The sequence below is a fragment of the Trachurus japonicus genome, chromosome 11, assembly GCF_045865225.1.
Source record: "Trachurus japonicus isolate A0001 chromosome 11, Traja_1.0".
NCBI lineage: Eukaryota > Metazoa > Chordata > Actinopteri > Carangiformes > Carangidae > Trachurus > Trachurus japonicus.
The window spans coordinates 22,916,790-22,932,399 of NC_140917.1; the positions used below are offsets into that span (position 1 = coordinate 22,916,790).

Here is a 15,610-nt window from a genome sequence, read left to right on the forward strand (position 1 = left end):
GAAAATATCATTACATAGGTAAAAGCAGCAGGAGTTGACTTAATCCAGAAGAGATAAAACCTTTGTTTTCTCTGTGAACCAACGCCATCTTTCTCTTCCATCCAAACAGCTGGCCCAAAGGGTAATGAAGACCAGAAGAGGTTGACGGTCCACTACACCACCTCACAGCACCACCAGGAGAATGTTTTCATCGAGGGCAGCAGGCCACAGTACCTGGAGGACCTGCACACTGAGGCTCAGGAGGGACTGAAGATCCTACAGCAGGAAGGTCAGACACTAAAGACATTAAAGTGATCAAATTTTGTCTGTGGCTGTTTTCTCAATGGAGGTCACCGTGTGTAGAGATGAATACGACTAAGTGTGAGTGGGTTCAGGTTCTGTGTCATAACCTTGTCCCTTTGGTTTACACAGAACACACAAATGGACTTACCGGTAACTTCCCGGATGATGAAAGCGTCGCTGTAAGTGCGCCAAACTTCTGTGGATCAGTTTCCCAGCTCTTCCTATGCACTAAAAATTCCCCCTAACTGAATTTTGCTGTGTGTGTATATATGTATCCCCCTGCAGTCCTCAGACACCCTCTGTCCAGAGCAGGATATCAGCTCCAAGGACAGAGGTGGCTGTCCGGACTCGATATCCACCACCGGGAATACTGATACCACAGTACCCTCCTCTGTGTCGACAAGGCCTGTGCTCACCCGCCAAGGTAAACAAAAGCCCCCTTTCTGTTTGTGTGTGTAGAGAGGAAGCATCAGCATTTCATTCACGTCACAAAAATCTGAGCTAATCATAGCACTTGTTAAAGCTCTGTTCCAAAGTTTCACTGCTTTATGACGAGCCATAGACATGTATTTATTTAGCATGCACGTCTCATTCCCAGCTGCTTGGTGCTTCTGCAGTCATAGTGTGAAATCAAAGGCAGAGGGACTTCAAACAAACACATAGACACTCGCACACACTCACATGCACACACAGCTGTAGCTTTTTTTGTGGTTACTCAAAAGTTATAAGCATCTAAAAAGGCAACACTGCGGCTGCCTCTGCATTTCACAGCTGGAAGGCAAATGTGCCGCTCTGTGTGTGCACATGCAGCAAGTGTGATTGGTATTCTTATCATATTTCAAAAATCCTTTTTTTTTTAATCCCTCAAGAAAATCCAGTCCTTCCCAGGCTGAGTTTCAATGCATTATCATACAGTGTCCCCATTATTCAAACAATATTTTCTCCTGTGCCAAATGCAGTATTGTGTTTGCAAAAATAGCACCTCTTTTTTTTTCTTTCTCAGGTTCAACATTCAAGCCCCTGAATCCAGTGAAAAGGTTAGACAAGAGTAAGAAGAGGAGCAGGCGCACCACCATCATGGGTATTCCCAACCAGGTCCAGAAAGAGCTTGGTATGTTTTCAGCATCATCAGTGAATAACCAATAGACATGACGTATCCTACATGGTAAACATGTTATTCATTGTAATCCAACATCTTTCCAGCACTGCACAGAAGCTCCACCTTCCAGCCGCTTAGTTCTACCCAGCTCCCGAACCACAATGGACAGATTACTAGCAGCCAATCAGGGGTTGTTATCATTCCTACTGTTGATGGAGGAACCCCGACAGCAAATAAGGAAGGAGCAAGAGTGCATCTTTCAGAGCTGGAGGTACAGTCATGGATTCAACAGAGACAAGTCATTAACATACAATGTGTTTTGTCAAACGTGTATGAATGAGGCTTTCTCAACTCCTAAATAAATAAATATAAAATAAAATAAAATAAAATAAAGTCTTCTTATCTTATCTTATCTTATCTTATCTTATCTTATCTTATCTTATCTTATCTTATCTTATCTTATCCTTAACAGGCATCCAGAGATGAACAGCTGCTTAGGAAGCACCTCCAAGCAATGTACCAGGACGAGCAGTCCCTGAACCATCAGGGCTTCGGTTCCCACTTCTGCTCCACCTACAGCTTGAGGCCCAAGTCTGTTGCTGTACCTGGCATGACCACTTCTTCCACCTTCTGTCCTTCAGCAATGTTAAACTTCCTTCAGGAACCCCAGGTAAGGATAAAAACGAGCTCTTAATGATGTGGTCTAACATTTAGATTAATATTTTGAAACTTCACTCTTCAATACGCTAACTGCTTCGGCCTTGACCATTTTTGAATTTTTTTGTTTTTCTCTAGGGTCCAGTGATGTCCATATCTCCTCAGGCCACTTATTTGTCTACGATCATCCCTAATGCAGTTTTACCAGCCTCAGTCGAAGTTATAGAGATTGACCGCAGCAGCCGGACCCGTGGTAGCAGTATCAATCATGGCAGCGGTGTCCATACTGTAAGCAAAAGCAGCCTGGCATCTGGGGACTCATCAGTGAGCCCTTTGTTGTCCAGAAGGTCAGATGGCGATGGTTCCCAGACTGAACATTCCTGCAATGACTCCACACCAATGCCCTCATCAACTTCCGGGTCAAACTGGAGTGAGTCGGAGTCTTCCAAGACCATTATGTCAAACTCCTCCCCTGTGTCCTCTAAGGGAAGCGCATACAGTGGTAACTCTCAGAGAATGGGTCCCAGTGGACAGGAAAGTCAGCCGGTGCACTCCAGTGGAGATCAAGAACTTGTCAGTCTTCGTATCTCAGTTTGTGGGATTGGCAGCCCCATCAGTAAAAGTGAATATGTTGTTACAGGTCAAGGTTATGAATCCAGCGAGTCAGCGTCACTGACTGCTGGGGAGGATGCAAAGAACAAGCGCAACTTCATTCGTAGTCTTTCCGTTATGAAGACCAAGCTTCCTCCGGCCCCTCCACGGAGAACAAACTCTCTCCACAGTAATAAGATCAGGAGTAACACCAAGATTCTAGTAGAAAGCATAGATCTTAATGATTCTGTGTCTGGAGAGGTGGAAACTGGTACAGAAAATCCTGCAGCAAAGGATGAGATGAAGTTGGTGACTGGAGATAACGGTAAGATCCTCACCCCTGTATCCAACTCTGCTGGGTCCAGCTCTCCAGATGTTTCCTCCACACTGACGTCTTCCAAAGAGACAAGAGGGTCACCAGAGCCCCAGTCAGGGTCCAGCAGCTCCTCCCCACAGAAAACTCCCTCAGAAGGGGGGAAATTTGAACGGACCATGTCCCCTTCCAGTGGTTATTCAAGCCAGAGTGGAACCCCAACACTTTCCCCTAAGGGCATCTCCCCAACCTCCCCAGAAAAACAGAAGAAGAAACCAGTCAAACCAGAGAGATCAGTATCCCGGGCCTCATCCTCAGCAGCTTCTCCTTCCTCTTCTCTTACGTCTCTATCATCAGGTACATCTGAGCCTGTCAATCCAGATGTTTCCACGTGTAACCCCAATCTGCTTCTACAAGGAACTTCACCCACTGTTACTCCAAATGAACTCACACCAAATAACAATGTGTCGACTTCACTGCAAGAAGAGATCAAAGAGCTGTTGAATATCCCACCACCTCCCAAGGTCAAGGCACCATGTCCTCCTCCTCCAGAGACATGGGTCCACAACAGGCGCACCTTTGAGCTCCTGTGTGGGCCGTCCCCCAATGTCAGCAAAGAAACTCACAAACCGGAACAGGTAGAGGACTGCATAGATAAACAGGCAGGGACCCAGACTAAAGCCAAGGAGGAAGTGCAAATTTTAGATGAAAAACAGACAACTGTAGTCAAACCCATTTTAGAAATGTCAACAGGCAAAGCAAAGCCTGAGATAACAGATCCTGTTGTTGTCCACGAGGAACTTGAGAACAGGGAATGTCAAAGTACTGAAACAAAGGAAGTTGAAGCAAGTGCAGATGTTCAAAGACAAGAGCAAAGTAGTAGCCTGGTAGTGAAGAGCCCAAAGAATCAAAAGACATCTCCAAAGAAAGACCCCCCTCCTGTGATGAAGAAGCCCATGACGGTGCTGCACAGAGAGGAGCTGATTTCAAAAGAGCAGTCGGTCGAGATTGAGCAGAAGGACAGGAGTAGCAGTGCTGTGCCAGAAGTTCAGATAGTTGTTGAGAACCTTGCAACCTCTCCACAGAACGGGGTTATGGTCGCAGGTGATAAGAGTGAGAATCAAACAGATAGAAGTGACGCCCCACCCATGCACACTCTTTCCGTAGAGGTCCCCAAAATTAGTAAGATCTCACCACCACCCACCCCTCCCCCGGCATACCACCCTACACCTCCTCCCTCAAGAAAGACACCCCCCTCATCAGTATCTATGTCATCAGATGATTTACAGAGGGTACAGGAGGAGGTCCACTTGGTCGAGTCTTGCTGGCCACCACCTCCACCTCCTTTAGAAGGGGATTCGGTCTTTGAAGGAGGCGAGGAGGTGGACTTCCCTCCTCCTCCACCACCTTTTGTAACAGAGTCTGTACCAGATGTGATGGACAGTTGTGTCAAACAGCTGGATAAGCAAACTGTGGCTACACAGGAGGCTGGAGAGACAGTTAAGGAAGACTCAAGCGGAGCTGTGACATCCGTACAGGGACAAAATCCAGATTTACCCAGTGTTGCTCCACAACTGGTGGTAAATGACAACCAACCAGAGGCTGCAGTGCTTGTTCCACAAGATAACACTGCTGATGATATTTCTTGCAGACCAATGGAGAGTGTTTCATCTCTTCCGGAGAGTGTCCCCCCTCCATCGGTTGATGCACCTCCTTTACCACATTTTACAAGAGCAGAGATCCCGATATCAGTATCTGCTGTTGTTTCCCCCACCAGCTTCCTAAGACGAGACTCGCTGAAAATTAAAGATCAGTCTGGGCCTCCCGTTAGTGCCCAAACTCCAACTACAGTCCCAGTAGCCCCCCCTCTACCAGCAGAGAATCTAACCCATGGGGTTAATTTCAGAAGGCAGCCTAGCATATCAAACCGGGACAGTAGGAGCAAGGAGCTCCTTTCACGCCACAAAAGTGCACCCATTCCTAAAGAGGATGCTAACATACCTCTTGTCACCCCTTCCCTGCTTCAGATGGTTCGCCTCAGATCAGTCAACATGACTGAAGAGCAGGCGAAAGCTTCCACCGAGGACAAGCCAACAGATGAGGGAGCTCCCCTTCAACAGAATTGCCCAGTCTCAATCCCAGGACCTCCAAGTACTCCACAAAAGCCCATCCGCAAGTCCTTGTCTCTAAAATCTCCCCCTCAGACAGCGAAAGGATCCCCTGTGACATTGAACACCCAATCAATGCGCTTACAGGAAGCCATACGCATGAAAACTGCAGCCATGTCTTCAAGAGACGGCCTTCCCTCCAGACTGGGTGTGAGATCATCCACTTACAGCTTGGTCAGTGAACCGGGGGCTCTGTCCCCGAAATCACCTGAAGGATGTGACTTGCACAAGTCCCCAGCCTCCACCGCCAGCTTCATCTTCTCCAGGAGCACAAAAAAGGTCGTCATTGAGACTGCGTCCGCCTCCTCCCCCGAAGCGCAGGCAAGTTTGAAGCAAAGCTTGGCGGCTGAGCTTATGCACGTATCCGACAAATCAAGGGCCGTCACTTTCTCCAATGGTGGGGTGAAGTGTGACAAAGTTCCTCCACCTGTGGCTAAGAAGCCAACACACGGCAGCGTCAGTCCTTCACAGCACTGCGTTGCTGGAAACGGAGCAATAGGAGATGGACAACACGCAAGCGGAATAACACCTCCTGAGACAACAAGTAAGGACAATTAACTTTAATTACAATTAAATTTAAACATATTGATGTTGTTCTTGCATTACCACCTTTACGAATGTGTTTCAGTGCGCAGGCTGTAAACTCAAGGCTGACCCATCGTTAGCTTAAATCAATAACTGATGCAATGCCCATGAAAATCAGAATTCAGCAATCTAGCATCACCATAACAGCTGAACACTTGAACATTATACAAAAGAGCATACTTTGTGCTCTCCACGTCAGCATGCATGGAACCCCCTCCACACAAACACAATATAAATTCAGCCAACTTGCCCACAAGTTTTTTTTCCACCAGTGAGATGTGCAAGCATGGCATGTGGCTCAGTCCGCCTTAACCTGAAGCTCATGATCGTGTCTCAGTAACTGAATTAGGTTAGGGCAGAATTCTCATTATGTTTGTTTCTGTAACTGTATAATGGTAATGCCATAATGTCTAACATCCACTTTTCTTCCTCCTCCAGCTACACGAGTGACAGCAGATACAATTGAGACACTGTTTTGAGAGAGCTTTGCGGTGATGAAAATGAGGACCAGACTCACGCCAGGAGCAAAGTGAAAGGACAACTCCTAACAAGGATTGACATTACAGAGAGACATTAAGCTCAACTGTCTGAGTGTTGTGTTAGTCTTCTCCAAAAGCCTTAGCCTGTTTATGGCCTTCCTACATATTTATGCAAAAAAAATGTGTCGCTCCCAATTTCTTATGATAGCTTTATTCTGGAGTATTTTTCTAAGCTATAGTTTATCTCTTCTTAAGGCCCCTCAGGATGAAATGGTGTACATTGGCTCAAGTGTAAATATTTGGCTTGTGTGAGATCGCCTCCTAGAGGTTGAAGTAGGTAGTGGTCACTGCGGCTCAGAGTGTGAAACTATCTCAACAAAGCATTTCTGTACAGAAGTTTGTCTGGTTTTTTTCCCCCCTGTTGTAATATACTTAATTTTCATGGGGATTTTAGGCAGTTGCCAGAAAAGGCTGACAGTACAGGAGAAGAAATATCTGAGCAAAAGCACACAACATTCAGTTTTAGTCCTGGCTTTTCACAGTGTGGCTATAGACAGATCTGAACAAAAGGGATGCTGCACATTCACAAGAATGAGAGATTTGTCATAACACAGGCATGTTTGTAAAGTTACAAATGAAGATTTAACACAAAGGCATCTATTTACAGCAACTGCTAAAATGTCTTATATTAGATGCTTTAACAGTTTATTTCTTGGATATAGAGAAGGGTCAATCCAACACATTCTGTGAAACCCTTTTAGGAACAGTAACAAAACTATTCTATTTATTTATGTGTGATTCTTTCCACTAGTAGCACTGTCAGTCACCTTTTCCTACCAAATATGAAATATTTAAAAACCTGTTTCATCTGAAAATCACTTTTTGGGCTATGGATGTGAAGATTGGCCCTGGATGATTGATACACTGGAAGTAGACTTAGTGTGAGATCAGTGTTTTTATTAAATGTTCGCTATCTAAATCTTTGGCCCTGGCCTTTTGGATGGAAAAATCGAGCTCATTACTATTTGCACAGAATGCTTTCCCCCAGCAAAAATCAATGAGTGAATTATACCGACTCTTTGTAATGGGTCATAAATCTACATTTTGATGCTTATAAAGAATTATGTACAGTTATTACTTCTATAAATAAAAATTTAAGTGTATTAAATATGCTGTTTCCTGCCTCCTGTCTTTCAAGTAACCACAGGTTTAACATGTGTCCTTCATCAAAAACAAACACTACTTCCTGCAGACCACAGAATACAGCATTTATTTCATATTGGAGATGATGTATTATATGATTATGACAGTTAAAGTTTATTGATTTCTGTACAACACAACCCCTGATGCAACCGTCCTATAGCACAAGGCAAAAATTTCAATTCCACACATCTGATGTCTGAAACCCATGAAACCATTCTTATTGATTGACCACTGCCCTGACATTTACCATGAAGGCTAACAACACAAGTGCAATTAAACTCTGGAAAAAGAACTGAAACATTAAGTCCCTTTTTATACACCTGAGATTCCTTATGAGCTACTACCAGGAATGAGCAACTGGTACCTTAGCATTCAAGCAATCAAACCTTCTGTGATTATCCCCAATTTGAACATTTGTTGTATTTGTTGAGTACATGTAAGTGCATTACTAAAACCATCAATGACCAGTAAACGAAAAAGAGAAAATAATGAATGAGATGTTGATTAGTTACGGTACATTAGATTTCTTAGAAGTGGTTGATATTTTATATTAAAGTCAAAGCAAGGTAACAGAAGTTGTTCTAAACCAGTCTGAAGCATCTGATACTTTTGGCATCGATGTCCCATGAAGTCCAATGATGAAGATTTATCGTTGTTGCCATGGCAATTTGGTGATGAGCGTATTGTTGTTGTCAGGTGGTCGGCGGCAGCAGGAGCTTCAGTGGCGACTGTGACGTGTGTGTATTTAACTGATGTTGCCTCCTTTCAGTGTCTTACATGTGATCTGTCCCAGTTTGGTCATCAGCTGCTTGTCTTTCCACTGAGCTACACACTCGTCTGATACCTTCAGGTCCACCTGGGAAAAGACAATGAGCATAACACGTCTGAACTAAAAACAGAACTGAATTTACTGTGTTATTCTTTCACTTCAGATGACTTGTCCTAACACGAGAGGCACAGGTGTGGTTCTAACATCAACAACGGCTCCATTCTATTAAAGCAGAAGTAAGCGATCCGGTCGTTTTGGCTAATGCTGCGTTCCAGGCAGGCTTTTGAAACTGTAAATTACAGCTTCAAGTCACGACTTACGACTTTGTAGCGTTCCAGGCAACCCACTCGTGTTTTTCCGACCTGTTTTACCTGTGAAAGTCACTATAACGGCCACTCGTAACTTCCGACCCGTGAACTCGTACCAGATCGAACTGGTACGACTTCACAGGTCGGAAAAACACGAGTTACGAGTTGCCTTGAACGCACCATAAAGTCTTGTCAGCCGATGGAGTTAGCAGCCCCCGCCCTCGTCCCTACGTCGCCACATTCACGCGCATCCCTTGGCTGCACACACAGCCCTTTATGCCGTTCTCTCTCCTCATTGGATAAAACTTGTAGGATATGAGAAAAGTTTTCTCCTCGGCTCAGAGCAGAGCAGAGTGACTGACAGACCTGTGTTTCAGTCCAAACACTGTATATAAGTGATTGCTGTATATAACTATTTAAGACTTATATTAACACAAAAATATCGCTTACTCCAGCTTGAAGTGAAAGTAAAATCTGACTGAATCTCACCTGTAGTTTCTCCCACACCTTCTTCTTTGGGTTGAGTCTTTCGTCTGCTTTGCCCGTCTCATATCCCTCCACAAAGACCTGTTCCCCTGGCGACGAGCCCTCTGGAGGGTCTAGAGGCTCCACCCTCCTGGGATCCCCTTCACTAGAAATCAACCGATCAGAAAAGACAGATGAGAACCTAAGGCTGAGGGACAAGCTGCAGTTGTCTTGGTGCAAGGCAAGATAAATAAACGGCACTAACATAGAGGCACACAGCAGCATGGCTTGCGACTCGATCCCGCGCATCTTCTGGGGTTTGAGATTACACAGCAGCAGCACCATTCTGTCCTGCAGCTCCTCCTGGGAAACGTAGGCCACCAGCCCGCTGACCACCGTCCTCGGCTCCGCCTCGCCCACGTCGATCTTCTCCAGGTAGAGAGAATCAGCGTCCGGATGCTGACGGTCAGAGAGAGGGAGAAACAGAGTGAACACAACGAAGCGACATCTCAACTCTACCGGTATACGTCCATCATCTGATTAGGCATCAAGTGACATCTTGATCTGGTACCTTCTCCACACTGATGACCTTGCCCACTCTGATGTCCAGTCTGGAGGGGGCCAGCTCATCATTCTCTCCTCCTCCTCCTCCTCCACCTCCTCCTGCCTTGGCGCCTTTTCCTCCCACTTCTAATGTTACACATAAATAAATTGCAGTGAGTTTTGTATGCAACAAGCTTTCAACGCAAATATGCAAAAGTTACCATCAGATTAGAGGACACAGTGAGGACAGTGGGGTTGAACACTCACTCTTCGAGGGGTCAGGGTAGGCAGTGTTGGTCAGTTTGCGCAGCTCAGGCGACTCAAACTTCTTTCTGATTGGCTCCAGCAGTTGGTTTAGTGCCACTTCCACCGAGGCCTTCAGGTCTCCTGGATGGATCGACTAACAGGTGCAGAGATCATCAATGATTGGACCAGAGCATGATGGGAAAATTAAACATTTTACCACAGGTTTGACTCTTCAAATAATCTGGTTAGTCTGTACCGTACCTCCTCAGCAAAGTCCTTTTCCACCTCTTCAAATACTTTGTAGACTTTGTCTCCTCCCCACTTAGCATCCCTTTTGATGCTGAACTCTGAAACACACATGGATCTCAACTATCAGTATATTCCCATCACAAGTGGAGGAGAAGACAGGAGCAAAGATAAGAGCAAGAGATTAAATAAACAGTTTTTTGTTGGTTTGTTTGTTTGTTTTTTACCTCCACGCAGAGGGAAGACGACGTATTTGACAAAAGAGAGGACGCCGTTGTTCTGGATGTTGCCGGGCTCACAGAAAGCCTTCTTCAGCTTCTTCTTCACATCTTCTTTGGAGTCCAGCAGGTCAATCTTTGACTCCTGCAGCACACATAATAGAAACCTTAGCTTGTGACATGACTACAGGACAGGTTAATATTTAATAACTAATTATTTAAAGCAGAAGTAAGTGATATATTTGTGTTAATATAAGTCTTAAATAGTTATATTTTCCGACAGCAATCACTTACATAGAGTGTTTGGACTGAAACACGGGTCTGTCAGTCACTCTGCTCTGCTCTGAGCCGAGGAGAAAACATTTATCGTATCCTACAGTTTTTATCCAATGAGGAGAGAGAACGGCATGCAGGGCTGTGTGTGCAGCCAAGGGACGCCGTGAATGTGGCGACGTAGGGACGAGGACTGTTATGGTGCGTTCAAGGAAACTCGTAGACTCGTGTTTTTCCGTCCTGTGAAGTTGTATCAGTTCGATCTGGTACGAGTTCACGGGTCGGAAGTTACGAGTGGCCGTTATAGTGACTTTCACAGGTAAAACAGGTCGGAAAAACACGAGTGGGTTGCCTGGAACGCTACAAAGTCGTAAGTTGTGACTTGAAGCTGTAATTTACGATTTCAAAAGCCTGCCTGGAACGCAGCATTAGCGAAAACGACCGGATCGCTTACTTCTGCTTTAACTTAATTTATATTAATCCGTGCATATACAACAAAACATTATACACAACAAAAGCCAGCACATAATAATAACAATAATAATGATAAAAATAATAAAGGTTATAAAGGTCATTTCTTCCATATTCAAATTCATAGATAAAATGTGTGCAGCCTTACCTCTTCTGAAGAGCTCATCTTGGCTCCTGTCAGTCCTGGTACCATTGGGTTCATCAGATGGGCACGTTTAGCATAGCCAAGAGAAGGCAAGTACTGGACACAGAGTGAGAGAGAGACGCTGCAGTTACACTTTAAATCAGAGGTTTCAATTCACATCCAATTTGATCCAGTTGGTCAATGTTTACTCAAGTAAAGCATCCTCAAAGCAAAGACTTATATGTGCTATTCTCATTGTCATTGAGTGATGTAGTTAAAACCTAATAGATATAAGATCTTCACCTTGTGACGTCAACACAACAAAAAATCTCTTCTACACACTAGATAAACCTAGATAAATAAAGTATTTTCCATTGAAACAAGTTCAACTTGTGCAACAAGAAAACCAGCTACGCTACACCTACACTGAGCAAGTTCATCAACTAATGTAATGTTGAAAATGAAAGAACAAGGCATGGCAGACAGAGGGTGAGGTGTTCGGCTAAATGTGCCAGGATGGCGAAGAGGAGCGTACCTTCTCAGCCAGGGTGAAAATCTTCCTCTGGTCCACGCCACCAAACTGAGCGTCCACCTTCAGGTACTCCTCATCCAGAGCCTGCAGACACCATGTTTTCATTTTAAAATCACCATAAATTGACATTTGCTGAAATATATGAATCGTTTTTGTTTAATTTGTGTGTAACTCTGCTGATACTCCATCTAACGACAGCGGTATTACCTGCAGTCCAGGGTAGAGCAGCCCACTCAGCAGAGGATGCTCCACCTGTTTAACAACCTCAGCTCCGGCCTTCTTAGCATCGTGTTCGGTCACCATGGAGGAGAGGCGGTACACATCCAGAGTGTACTCTCTGACCAACAACACAACAAAAACATCAGCTCACGTCAAGACAAGGCTCTACAAATACTCTTTTTTAAAAAAGCAGCGTTGCTCCTACTGACCTGCTCAGCTGGAAGTCAGTTCCTTTCACAAACTTGAGTTTATCCAGAGGGACCCCGATGCTCTCCAACATGGCCTTGATGACCTGCTCGTAGTACTTCACCCTGAGCTCCAGCAGCTCCCAGGGGGCCTTCATGTTGTCCAGGTAGGCGTGCAGGTCGGCAAACAGAATAGTAACCTGAGGAAACAGAAAAAGATGTATTAAAAAAGGTGTAAGCGACTGTAAACACAGGTTAAATCAGCTTCTTGTTGAGAGACGAGTCGCTCACTGGATCGAACCCACCTCACATCCGGCCTTCAGGAAGTCTGCTATCTTAGACATGGGGACAAAGTAAGCCACGTGGGGTTTGCCTGTGGTCGCTGTGCCCCAGTAAACTCTCAGTTCTCTCTCCTGAAGAACCTGCTTCACCTTCTCCTCTCCCAGAACCTCCTGCAACACACACACACACACACACACACACACACACACACACATACCGAAAGATTCATGAGACCAAAAGCTACAGACAAGGCTCAGCTGCTATGAGTGTGTGTAAAAGTGTGTGCATGCGTCTCCCACCTGGAGGTTCCTGGTGATGAGCTCAAACTTCTCATCCGGACTCAGCTGATCTGCCATGTCTCTGGGCCTGCTGCTGCTGCTGCTGCTGCTGACTGGGGATTGTAGAGTTGTGAGTTATGAGCATATGATAAGACTGTTTTCTACTCACTTCTTGTGTTGCTCTTGACCACACAGACGCACAAACACATTGACATTCCTCAGAGATGATTTGGATGTTTATCAACGTTACATAAAGCTCCTTTCAACCAATCTGTGCTACATGTGGGCGGTCAAACAGTAGCTAATCCATCCTGAATATGGACGTTTTAATGCAGAAACACAACATTTCAAAGAAGTGCCAGTAATGGGCGGGTTTTGCGACAGTTTATAAAATACATTAGTCAGTTTATGACTTTATATATCATTACATATACCATAAAGGTGACGTTGCAGTTAAGCTGACCTGGAGCCTTTTAGAGAAACGTCACACTGCTGCTGAATCAACCATCCAGTGCCAGGCTGTGTAGCTAGCCGGCTAGCAGCGAAACCAAAACCATGTGCAGCTGCTGACACCGTCTAGCTCCGGTTTCGTCTTTACGAAATGTTTGGCAGCTACATTTTTATGACAGGTAACGGTAACATTAGTTTACCACACAGCCGCTCTGTACACGCTGCAGACTTACCTCAAATCCTGACTTGTTATTACCGGGGGCCGTGGGTGAGAGAAGCCGGCAGGGTGGACCAGTCGGTGCTGCTGTTGCATCAGCGACAGACTCCGCTCTGCGATCGACTCACCGGACCGGAGGCTCCGGGGGAAAGCAATCGAGTACCGAGCCTGTGATTCTACTGGAATGTATGGAGATTGTGGTTGGTGTGGCATAATAAAATAGATAAATTATAGATGAAATGAATGAATGAATGAATGAATGAATGAATGAAATAGATATGGCCCAAAACGACATTCCTATCTAGTCTGTATTATCCATGATGTGCCTATAGCCTCAAAATAAACACTGCACAGTTCAGTGTAAACACCCATATAACGCGCAGTTCAGAACAAATTGCACTTGTTTCTGTCTCTCCATATATTTTATATAGCTGATAGCTATACCTTATATAAAATCAGTGAAGTAGCAAAAGTTAGGGCACCCCTGGTCAAAATTTCTGTCCATGTGAAAGATGAAATGATCGGCACAAAGTTACAGATGGCATTTTCCCTTTACATTTCAAACAATATTTTATTTTTATTTTTATTTATAGCATTTTGAAAATAACAGATAAGGAAAAGGGACCACAGAAAAGGGTTTGCCACCCTGCATAATTCTTAATAGCTCCCATTTGGGAAACACGTGTAAGCTTGTCATTGATCAAAATCATTTACAAAAATAATATACACTGCTTCAAATGTTGCAAAAGAGTGTTTAACTTTATGCCTTTTAGATATTATTTAATCTTCTACTTGCTTCACAGAAATTTTGACCAGGGGTAGCTACATGCAAATGTTTGGGCACCCCTGGTCAACATTTCTTGCAGTCTTCTGTTTATAACAGAAGAGTAAGATAATTACAGAGTCCTCTCGGAGACCCACTTACTGTATCCCAACAAATCTTGCAACACTCATTCATTGTGTTCAGAGACCATGTTTTATTCTGACAGTGAGGTTAATGAGATTAGTCACAATTACACCGAGTACAGGACAAATATATGCAACAGAGAAACATCTAAGTTATTGACAGTGTCGGGTGCAGGCTGTGTACAGAGTCAAAAGTCTGGCTCCAGGCGGGGGAGCACGGGGAGGATGAGGTTGCCAAACGAGGAGTCCTGTGTGATGAAGAAGCCGGAGGAGTGGCCGTGAGCGTGCTGCAGCGCGGCCTTCTGCTGGGCGGCGATGTGCTGCTGCTCCGCGCTGTCCCGCACCTCCTTCAGGCTCGGTCTGGACGACAGGGGGATGTTGGCTCCGGGGCTGTTCATGGACTGGCTCTGCAGCAGCCGCTTCTTCTCCTTGTCCAGCTCCGCCAGGATGGCCACCCGGGTCTTGTTCTGAAAGCCTTGTCCCGGAGGGTTGGAGGCCATGTCGGCTCAGCAGCAGCAGCGGCAGCAGCAGCGGGCGGAGCGGCGACAGGCCATGGGGGAGAGAGACGTCGCCGCCAGCGTCGCTTCGCTTGTGTTGCTGCTTCAGGTGCTGGTCAAGACGAAACGTCGCTGTAGTTGACAGACACAGAGCACAGGGGACAACAATAAAGTGGCGAAATGTGTTGAAATCGGCGGTGTGTGCTAACACGGTCGAACACTTCCGGTTTGAGTAATCTGCCTTGCCTTCAAAATAAAGGCGCGATCTATGTACAGGAACTACGTATGACCATAAAAACAAAATACGTATCAGAGACAGGGTAGGGAGGCTGAAAACATTAAACAATGTGCCTAATGTATACTGTGAATACAATGAGACTATTGAACTTAAATGTTACAAAGAAAGCAATTAAATCCGTTCACAAGTCAATATTAAACAGTTCGAGTCAGTGGTACAAAATAGGTCCTACTCCACTCAAAACTACTAAAGCTAAATGGGTGTAGTGATATGATAGGAAGGAGATTCATAAGCGACTCGATTTCTACTTCACTTCTTATGGGAAGTTATTTTACAAAGAAAAATCAACACTAGATGGCAGTAGTGTACAGTAAATACCATTCAATGCATGCAATGGGAATATGACAGGCCAGTGTGCAGCCAGTATAGTAGACGGTATAAAGTGTGCAGCCTCCTGTGTTCTTTAATGGTCTTTACATCATGATTCGTGTGAGTCTTTATTGTTCCGCACATTTCTCAAATGAGAGTCATGATGTTCATCTACAATGTTATAAATATTGTATATTGTTCTGTATTTTATTGATCTTGTATTAGATTTTCTATTGCTGCACTTGAGTACAGTTGTATTAAAGATGGCACTTATAGGAAGCTATGGAAATCCCAGAATCAGTGCTGAAGAGATACTGATATAATTATGGGATTTTCATAGCATTGGGTTAGGGCTCATTTGCCCATATTATGTGTGATCTATTAAAAATCTCTTCCA

General features: G+C 44.8%; 2 protein-coding genes and 1 pseudogene across 6 annotated transcripts in view; 1 reads left to right on the forward strand and 2 right to left on the reverse strand.

The window, feature by feature from the left end:
• The window catches only part of nhsl3 (NHS like 3), a 35,373-nt gene extending 28,029 nt beyond the window's left edge, over positions 1 to 7,344 (forward strand). For all 4 annotated transcript variants that reach the window (XM_085791903.1, XM_085791904.1, XM_085791905.1 and 1 more), the window contains 8 exons: positions 110 to 268; positions 412 to 461; positions 568 to 706; positions 1,286 to 1,393; positions 1,486 to 1,652; positions 1,854 to 2,051; positions 2,177 to 5,654; positions 6,134 to 7,344. In XM_085791903.1, the coding sequence (XP_085648029.1) occupies positions 110 to 268; positions 412 to 461; positions 568 to 706; positions 1,286 to 1,393; positions 1,486 to 1,652; positions 1,854 to 2,051; positions 2,177 to 5,654; positions 6,134 to 6,174 (4,340 nt within the window). In that variant the 3' untranslated portion in view covers positions 6,175 to 7,344. The remainder of the gene's footprint in view (positions 1 to 109; positions 269 to 411; positions 462 to 567; positions 707 to 1,285; positions 1,394 to 1,485; positions 1,653 to 1,853; positions 2,052 to 2,176; positions 5,655 to 6,133) is intronic.
• An 84-nt stretch (positions 7,345 to 7,428) lies between these two features.
• Positions 7,429 to 13,287, reverse strand: yars1 (tyrosyl-tRNA synthetase 1). Its single transcript, XM_085791908.1, has 14 exons — positions 13,220 to 13,287; positions 12,558 to 12,642; positions 12,282 to 12,428; positions 12,001 to 12,176; positions 11,780 to 11,909; positions 11,576 to 11,656; positions 11,065 to 11,157; positions 10,182 to 10,317; positions 9,970 to 10,055; positions 9,730 to 9,862; positions 9,491 to 9,609; positions 9,185 to 9,378; positions 8,944 to 9,085; positions 7,429 to 8,233 (listed from the first exon to the last, which is right to left on the reverse strand). Exons 2-14 carry the CDS (start codon positions 12,612 to 12,614, stop codon positions 8,123 to 8,125), a joined length of 1,605 nt encoding a protein of 534 aa, XP_085648034.1. The 5' UTR covers positions 12,615 to 12,642; positions 13,220 to 13,287; the 3' UTR covers positions 7,429 to 8,122.
• A 968-nt stretch (positions 13,288 to 14,255) lies between these two features.
• Positions 14,256 to 14,759, reverse strand: LOC146978866 (SOSS complex subunit C pseudogene; annotated as a pseudogene). The gene has a single exon (XR_015036976.1). The product of XR_015036976.1 is annotated as an SOSS complex subunit C pseudogene (transcript).
• Positions 14,760 to 15,610: the final 851 nt, after the last annotated feature.